The 9,373-nt window shown below is 41.0% G+C and overlaps 1 protein-coding gene across 2 annotated transcripts; it reads right to left on the bottom strand.

Moving 5' to 3' along the window:
* Window positions 1-3,199: 3,199 nt before the first annotated feature.
* On the bottom strand, window positions 3,200-8,963 carry LOC124262629. Of its 2 annotated transcripts, none has more exons than XM_046697137.1 (5): window positions 8,867-8,963; window positions 7,974-8,128; window positions 6,241-6,373; window positions 5,249-5,598; window positions 3,200-3,476 (listed from the first exon to the last, which is right to left on the bottom strand). In XM_046697137.1, the coding sequence occupies exons 2-5, from the start codon at window positions 8,107-8,109 to the stop codon at window positions 3,424-3,426; spliced, it is 672 nt and encodes a 223-aa protein (XP_046553093.1). In that variant the 5' UTR covers window positions 8,110-8,128; window positions 8,867-8,963; the 3' UTR covers window positions 3,200-3,423. The 2 variants fall into 2 exon arrangements, with proteins under 2 accessions (XP_046553093.1, XP_046553092.1); XM_046697136.1 differs by lacking the exon at window positions 3,200-3,476 and adding an exon at window positions 4,235-4,532.
* Window positions 8,964-9,373: the final 410 nt, after the last annotated feature.

The following is a 9,373-nucleotide window of genomic DNA, read 5'->3' as shown; positions in this document are numbered from 1 at the left end:
CAAGGTCTGAACAGTTACTGGTTGAAACATAGGTCCCAAACAACTGATCGGTACCAGCAACTCAGATTTGATGATTTGCTTGATTGTGTTGTATGCCATCAGAGTGTATGAATGCTTATAACATAGATTACTGTTTTGTCTGGTCCAGACTCGATTATTTACAGACTGATTGCAGATTTCTGAGAAATTTTTTTTCAAAAGTAATGCATTAACACTGGAATTTTGGATATTTGATGCAAATTAAATTGAAGGCTTTTTGAAGTTTTAGATAATCCATGCTGTTCAAATAGACAAAACACCCATTTTTAGAATTTTATTTGACTATAGTTTGCAAAATGATGTTGCACCTAATTCTAAAAACTGCCCTACAATAATAACATTTATTAGTTGACATGGTAGTCCGAGGTAATACATGAACCACTCAATTAACTCAGCATAATAATGATATACAGTCAGACCTCGTTAATACAAACACTTTGTTTTTTTAAAAAAAACGTTCGGATAGTGAAACGTTCGTACTGCTGAAATCACAGTATATGCACCGAGTTACTTCCCCTTGATATCTTTCCTTACTATTGATACGTGAAGAAATCAAAACAAAACATCAAAGACAATCAATATATTTGGAGTAAAAGTTGTTAAAGTGTTAACTGGACTGGTTAGGCTTTATGATAAAGGGATCAACGGGATGAGTCGCTAAACAAACAACGTGTCACTTTGGGTGGACCAGTCAGCAGCGTGGTCAACTTCAATCGTTCGGATTAACGCAGCTGGTTACAACTTAATTAGTCTAATCCGTTCCGACTGACCAGCGTTCAGAGGCGGAAACTGAATCATCGGACTCACGAGGTGTCAATTATATACAATATATAGGGAGATGATTTGGTGCCCAGTGAGTAGCGTTCGGAAGTCGGTGGATTCGGATTAACGAGGACCGGATTACCGCGGCCTGACTGTATACTGAGCGAAACAAAAAGGGGAACACAGGAAAATTCAAGTTTTCCTTTATTATTTTCCAGTTTTCATCACCAGCTTTGAATAGCGCTGTGGGAGGAAATCTGAGAATAACTAATGGGCAAATACATGTACTAACATGGCAAAAGAAACAATGTGTTACAACTGAAAACAGCAGCATGCCTATCACTGATATTTCCTCAAAGAAGGGGTAGCCTAGTGGTTAACCCGGGTCTTTGTCATGACAAGCAAACGTTTTAACCACTCGACTATCCCACCGTCCTCGAGTTTTGATGGTATAGCACAAACTGTGTCCAATGAGACGTTAGGTTGATTGGAAAATTCACACAGCACAAGCACGTGAACAAAATTGTGAAATTATTACACAACCTGCCCTGGTACATGTTAACAATGGAAGCAATATGTTTCTCTCCCTGTGACTTGTTACAAGCAGAAACATTTGTGTACTCAAAAATTAGTCACATAAAAGTAAACATAAACATTTATGTATAAAAAAATGATGTCAGTCCAAATTTTCAAGAATTTAAAGACAATTGTCATGGAAAATTGCTTTGTGCGGCAAAACAAGAAGTACAAGATACTTTTGTGAGGTGACCAGTTGGAATCAGTGCATAGAGATTGTGTTGATTGTCTCTTAAATAATACTTGTATGATGCTTTATAAAGCAAAACAATGTATAAATAAAATAATTGCAGTATAATGATACACCTGTCACAGGTGTTAAAGACTAGTCTATCACTGACAAGAGTAATATGTATGATCACAGCATTTCACAAAATCAAAGGCATGTCAACAGTGTCAAATGTTAACGAACACTCCTGCTGAAATATAAAAGTCTTAATTATTATACAGACCTAGAGAGATCTGGTCATTAGAAGTTGACTTTCTTTATAGTCACACTGCAAAGATCAAATCAAGGTCAAAATAGCCAAAATCAGTCAAAAATGGCAAAATTTAACTTTATCAAAACACAAACCGAACAAAAATACTTTAACATGAATAAGAAAATGATTTTGGCTCTCAAGAAGTTTGTCCTGTATCCAATGATGCCATAACCATGGTAACTGTAGTGCCTGATACTGTAACCATGGTTGCTGAAGTCTGTGATGCCATAACCCTGGTAACATGAGTCAGTGATACTGTAACCATGGTAACTGTAGTCACTGATACCGTAACCATGGTAACTGTAGTCACTGATACCGTAACCATGGTAACTATGTATTGACCTGGATTTGCTGAAGTTTCTGATAGCCATACTTGACACCAAATCGGATCCCAACAAAGGCCAGGAGTGTTAGAAACATGAAGAAGCCGCTGTAGTTGCCGCCCGAGATTTTTACTGTGGTATAGAATCACAAATTAAAGTTGCCATTGATAACCCAGGTTAAAGTGTTTACTGTGGTATAGAATCACAAATTAAAGTTGCCATTGATAACCCAGGTTAAAGTGTTTACTGTGGTATAGAATCACAAATTAAAGTTGACATTTGACATTGATAACCCAGGTTAAAGTGTTTACTGTGGTATAGAATCACAAATTAAAGTTGACATTGATAACCCAGGTTAAAGTGTTTACTGTGGTATAGAATCACAAATTAAAGTTGCCATTGATAACCCAGGTTAAAGTGTTTACTGTGGTATAGAATCACAAATTAAAGTTGCCATTGATAACCCAGGTTAAAGTGAGGGACACAGTGTTACCCTGGAAACCCCAGTCTAGCATCACCATAGGTTGCTAGGGACCTAGTGTTACCCTGGAAACCCCAGTTTAGCATCATCATAGGTTCCTAGGGACCTTGTGTAATCCTGGAAACCCCAGTTTAGCATCACCATATGTTGCTAGGGACCTAGTGTAACCCTGGAAACCCCAGTTTAGCATCACCATAGGTTGCTAGGGACCTAGTGTTACCCTGGAAACCCCAGTTTAGCATCACCATAGGTTGCTAGGGACCTAGTGTAACCCTGAACCACCAGTCTAGCATCACCATAGGTTGCTAGGGACACAGTGTTACCCTGGAAACCCCAGTTTAGTGTCACCATAGGTTGCTAGGGACCTAGTGTTACCCTGGAAACCCCAGTTTAGCATCATCATAGGTTGCTAGGGACCTAGTGTAACCCTGGAAACCCCAGTTTAGCATCACCATAGGTTGCTAGGGACCTAGTGTAACCCTGGAACCCAATTGGGAGAATATAAGTTTGGTATGGTGTTTTTGTCTTACCAGCATAGGACTCCTGTTCGTTGATAGCGTCGAAGACTGGATCTGACACTTGGGTCATGAACTTCAAGACTGGAAGGTCGAGTTCAGGCAGGACTGTGTCGGTACGGTGGCCGTGGTCAACGTCATCACAGTAGTTGCTACATCGCGCAGCAGTCGGTGGCGTGACCCAGCAAGCCCAAGTGCATCTATGAACTGTGCTTCCGGCTTGTCGTTACAACTCCTTGCTCAGCTCAGCAGTTCCCACTTTGTCCTGCTTCGTTTAGAACCCCAAACACTGGGATTGCTGAAACAACAACCCATTGTCTCACATCAAACACTGGGGTTGCTGAAACAATAACTCATTGTCTCACACCAAACACTGGGATTGTTGAAACAATAATCCATTGTCTCACATCAAACACTGGAATTGCTGAAACAAGAACCAATTGTCTCACACCAAACACTGGGATTGTTGAAACAATAACCCATTGTCTCACAGCAAACACTGGAATTGCTGAAACAATAATCAATTGTCTCACACCAAACACTAGGATTGCTGAAACAATAACCCATTGTCTCACACCAAACACTGGGATTGCTGGAAACAATAACCCATTGCAGGGGCTCGAATTAAGAGAAGTTAACCTACTTGCAATTCAGGTGCAACCTAAGATGTAAACCTAGTTGCACCAGACAAGTTCCAGTTGCAGTGTAGTGTCTCGGTGCACATAAACATGTTTCTGTGATGTAGTACCCATGAAACCATAGCAACACAGAGATGCAGCTGATCGTTGTTTACAAGAGCTGTCATAGCTGAAGCGTGTCTGTAAATAGCAATGTTTGATTGCCACAGCTATTTAAAGTTTAGAAGAAAATTGAGCTAACATACTTTTGCTTATACTATAGTGTTAGATTTATTGTTGATTTATTTCTAAAAATTGACTTGTACCTGGTGCAAGTTTGACTAATAACTGGGTTGCTCTTTGTAATATTGGGTTGCACCAGTGCAAAGTAAGAAAGCACTAAATCGAGCCCCTGCATTGTCTCACACCAAACACTGGGATTGCTGAAACAATAACCCATTGTCTCACATCAAACACTGGGATTGCTGAAACAATAACCCATTTTCTCACACCAAACACTGGGATTGCTGAAACAATAACCCATTGTCTCACACCAAACACTGGGATTGCTGAAACAATAACCCATTGTCTCACACCAAACACTGGGATTGCTGAAACAATAACCCATTGTCTCACACCAAACACTGGGATTGCTGAAACAATAACTCATTGTCTCACACCAAACACTGGGATTGCTGAAACAATAACCCATTGTCTCACACCAAACACTGGGATTGCTGAAACAACAATTGTTGTTGTTTGGTTGTTGTTTAACGCTGCACTCAGCAATATATCAGCTACTAGTATATCGTGGCGGTCTGAAAATAATAAGTCTGGACCAGACAATCCAGTGATCAACAACATGAACATCGAATTACGAAATTGGAATATGATTTGACATGTCAACCAAGTCAAAAAGCCTGACCACCCGATCCTGTTGGTAGTCTTGTACGACAAGCATGGGTTGCTTAAGGCCATACAAGGCACCAGGGTTCATACCATTTTGAATTTGTCTTGGCAGGACCTTGTTCACTGTGAACCAACTCTCTTTATCGGCAATTATGCTGATTATATTTTCTCAATGACCTGTTTGAAAATATGTCACCTACATCTGAAGCATGATGTGAATGGTAGCGTTGGAGAGGAAACTAAAGTACTCACGGAAATAGAAATAAAATGGTTTTTGGCGTTTATCTATTTATTACTTCATCCAAATAGGTAGTTTTAACAAATATTAAACTAACAATATTTTTTCCAACTTGGCCTTTTGGGAAAAATGATAGTTATAAGAATATTTAACATTCAAACTTTAGTTGTGTTGAAAACTACGAAATACATGCCAAACACCATTTTATTTCTATTTCTGTGAGTATTTAGTTTCCTCTCCAACACTACCATTCACATCACGCTTCAGGTGTAGGTGACATTGGAGAGGAACCTAACTTTGACGTACTTCTCTTTCTGCTGTAAATGACTCCTGAGGGCCGTGCTGCTTGCAGTACACACTGAATCAGATTCTGAGGGATCTCTGACGTAGACGCTGACACAAAAACAACTCGATCAACCTTCAGATTTTCATCATTTTCAGCATACTTCTGTCGCAGGCTTTCTAGTCCGTATTTCCTGTAGTACTCGTCTGCCTCTGCGAGGGATTCCTCTTCTGGGAGACGGCCATAAAAGATGATGCGAAGCAACTCGACGTACCGTTCCCGCTCTTCGTTTGTCAACCCGGCAATGTCGATGAGAGTGGGGAGGTTGACATCGGAGTACTTTGGGCTTGAGCCGTGACAGCATTTAGGAAAACTGGAATAGAGGGGGTGAGTCAGTGAGTGAGTGAGTGTGTGAGTGAGTCAGTACTTTTGGCTTGCTCAAAATGCATCAGGGGCGGTGGGGTAGCCTAATGGGTAAAGCGTCCGCTCGTCACACTGAAGACCCAGGTTCGACTCCCCACATGGGTACAATGTGAGAAGCCCGTGGTGTCTCCGCCATGATATTGCTGGAATATTGCTACAAGTGGCGTAATACCATATTCACAAACTCACTCACTCAAAATATATCATAGCATATGTACATATACTGACTGACTGACTGAGTTTAGTTTTCGCCGCTTTTAGCAATATTCCAGTAATATCATGGCGGGGGACACCAGAAATGGGCTTAACACTTTGTGCCCATGTGGGGAATCGAACCCGGGTATTCGGCGTGACGAGCCAACACTTTAACCACTAGGCTACCCCACCGCCCCTGTACATATACAGAAGACAGACAACAGTAAAGACAGTCGATCAGACATGCATGATGGTATGTGACACTTGGATCAGGCACATCTACTGTTAAGTAACAATTTCTGATATTGACAAGTTACACTTACTGGCAAGCCAGACTTACAGACTGACTCACTCAATATGTCTACCAGAGAACAAAAGAGTGAATTCTGATACCCACCTCTTTGTGAACACTGTGATCTGATCACTCCCCCCTCCATGGTTACCAGAATATGCATATTCCCTCCAAGTGTCATCAGAAAATGAGGCAGCAATTGTGTTGACCAGTGACGATTTCCCCACACCTGCTGGCCCTACAAACACAAATTATATATTCACTTATAATCTAGATCATCACAGGCACTATATATACAGGTTGGTTGGTTGATGTGTTGTTTTACGCCACACTCAGCAATATTCCAGCTCTATGGTGGCGGTCTGTAAATAATCGAGTGATCAACATCATGAGCATCGTTCTACACAATTGGGATACGATGACATGTGTCAACCAAGTCAGCAAGCCTGGCCACCCGATCCCGTTAGTCGCCTCTTACTGCAGGCATGGGTTGCTGAAGACCAATTCTAACCAGGATCATCACCAGTCCACTGTATATATGGAGATACTGAGGCGACGGGAATGTTTAGATATGCCACAGGGCACTCATAGAAATGTTTAGATTGCCACAGGGCACACATGGATATGTTTAGATTGTCACAGGGCACTCATGGGAATGTTTAGATTGTCACAGGGCAATCATAGAAATGTTTAGATTGCCACAGGGCACACATGGATATGTTTAGATTGTCACAGGGCACTCATGGGAATGTTTAGATTGTCACAGGGCAATCATAGAAATGTTTAGATTGCCACAGGGCACACATGGATATGTTTAGATTGTCACAGGGCACTCATGGGAATGTTTAGATTGTCACAGGGCAATCATAGAAATGTTTAGATTGCCACAGGGCACACATGGAATGTTTAGATATGTTTAGATTGTCACAGGGGCACATGGATATGTTTAGATTGTCACAGGGCACACATGGATATGTTTAGATGTGCCACAGGGCACCCATAGAAATGTTTAGATGTGCCACAGGGCACCCATAGAAATGTTTAGATGTGCCACAAGGCACTCATAGAAATGTTTAGATGTGCCACAGGGCACTCATAGAAATGATCACTTATTTATTTGTCGCTGGGGGAGGTAGGGTAACTTAGTGGTTCGCTCATCACACTTAAGACCTGGGTTCGATTCCCTACATGGGTACAATGTGCGAAGCCCATTTCTGGTTACCCTATCGTGATATTGCTGGAATATTGTTACACTCACTATTCGTCACTGAGGGTGGCATTAAATGTTTTAGATAAAAACATTCAAACCAAGATGTCAGTAGTTGTAACATCCTGGTACACTGTGGCACATCTAAACATCTCTTTGAGTGCCCTGTGGCACATCTAAACATTCCTATGATTGTGCTGTGGCACATCTAAACATTCCTATGATTGTACTGTGGCACATCTAACTATTTCTATGAGTGCCCTGAGGCACATCTAACCATTTCTATGAGTGCCCTGAGGCACATCTAAAAATCTCTTTGAGTTCGCTGTGGCACATCTAAACATTTCTATTTTCATGAGTGCCCTGTGAAACATCTTAACATTTCTATGCATGCCCTATGGCACATCTAAACATTTCCACGAGTGCCCTGGGGAACATCTAAACTTTTCTGTGATTGCCTTATACCTGGAATAAGGTTTAATTTTGAACCTTTTTAAATTATTTCTGAAATATCTAAACCAATTAAAAGAGCAACATCATTTGAAACAAAAAGGTAAGTATATAAAAAAAATATCGTTTCCTGAACAAAGTACCGCAAAATGCACGTCATACTCCTTTCATTTGGACTTACCAATGACGGCAACATTCAAGGGGCGTATCCGATTTTTGTCTTTGCAGTTACTGATTATTCGCTCCTGGTATTTCTTCTTCTCCACCATTAGTTTTACATCAGACTCTCTCATTAAGTCAAACTCTAGGTCAGCCATGGTTCTCTACTTATCTGCCCTGTCAACACAGTAGAAAACAAGGTGACAGTGATTAAGACGAGATGATGATGATGACGATGATGATGATGACGATGATGATGATGATGATGATGATTGATGATACATATTTCACAGAAAACAAATTTCCTTCAAAGCCCAAACAAAGATTTGAACAGTAAATTTCTCACAAGTAAACACTTCACATCATTTTACCTACTGATATTGAAATATTATTATAGGCTTGTCTTTGCTTTCTGCTTTTTTAGTTATAATTCTAACATGATTAATGACCCCTGAAGATCCGGGTGAGAACATGGGTGTCGTATGCGGCGACAACCGTGATCGGGTGGTCAGGAACACTGACACAAGTCAGGTTGACACAAGTCATGTCATGTTGTCCTTGCGGATTGATACTCGTGATGTCAATTACGATCACTGGAGTGTCGGGTCCAGATTCGATTATATAGAGCTTGACTGCCGTCATGAAGCTATGAACAAAACTCCACACTGAGGTATATAATTCAGACCATACTATGCGGACAAACCCGAAAATTACAATTTCGCTGCATAAACTGCAGTAAAGTCCCCCCCCCCCCCCCGACATCCTCTCCACAAGTTAAAACGAAAGTAAGAAAACATATCAAAACAGCAAAGAGTTCACCATCGATGGTGTGTACTGATGTATCTTAACCTCACGTGTGATGCTACACTCAGCTAGTGTAGATAACGACACGTAAGTTAACGCCAGACTGATTACCTGCACCCTGTCGGACACCGCTTGAACAACCAAGAAAACGACAACACTCGCCTGTTTTGATGCTATTTTTAGCTTTACCATATCCTTCCGCCTTCCTAAGTAAAATTGTCGTTATGGCAAACAATGTACCGTTGTTATAGCGACAGGATTTTGTTATTTCGGCTCTATAGGCTTATTGATACATTTCATTATGTTTGCGATTACAGCGGGGTGAAAGTTCCAGAATGGATATGTACTATATTTTGCACGCATTCATGCCTGGTTTTGCTGTCAGGGGATTCCCCGTGACGTAATCGCACTACCTTACCATTCGCAATTACTCGTCCCTTTCCGTAAGCGGAATACTTTGAGGGAACACGAATGGTTTATTATATCACACGGCGCCTTGGAAGCTGTGGTTCGACAAAACAGCCAAACTAGGAGTATTGTGAAGCCACAAGGAAAGATTTTTTGACACGTTGTATGGCATTCGTCACCACTCGCCCCTTTCCGCAGGGAGACTATATA

The sequence above is a fragment of the Haliotis rubra genome, unplaced genomic scaffold (assembly GCF_003918875.1).
Source record: "Haliotis rubra isolate DU_JTF1 unplaced genomic scaffold, ASM391887v1 Scf848, whole genome shotgun sequence".
NCBI lineage: Eukaryota > Metazoa > Mollusca > Gastropoda > Lepetellida > Haliotidae > Haliotis > Haliotis rubra.
The sequence above is the reverse complement of the archived record's forward strand: the minus strand, read 5'-3'. Positions and strand labels throughout refer to the sequence as shown.

Coding starts and splice junctions, on each gene's coding strand:
- LOC124262629 (XM_046697136.1), bottom strand. CDS start 8,109: ATGGCTGACCTAGAGTTTGACTTAATGAGAGAGTCTGATGTAAAACTA. Junction 6,374..7,973: donor CTTGAATGTTGCCGTCATTG/GTAAGTCCAAAT, acceptor TTGTGTTTGTAG/GGCCAGCAGGTGTGGGGAAA. Junction 5,599..6,240: donor ATCACAGTGTTCACAAAGAG/GTGGGTATCAGA, acceptor CCTCTATTCCAG/TTTTCCTAAATGCTGTCACG.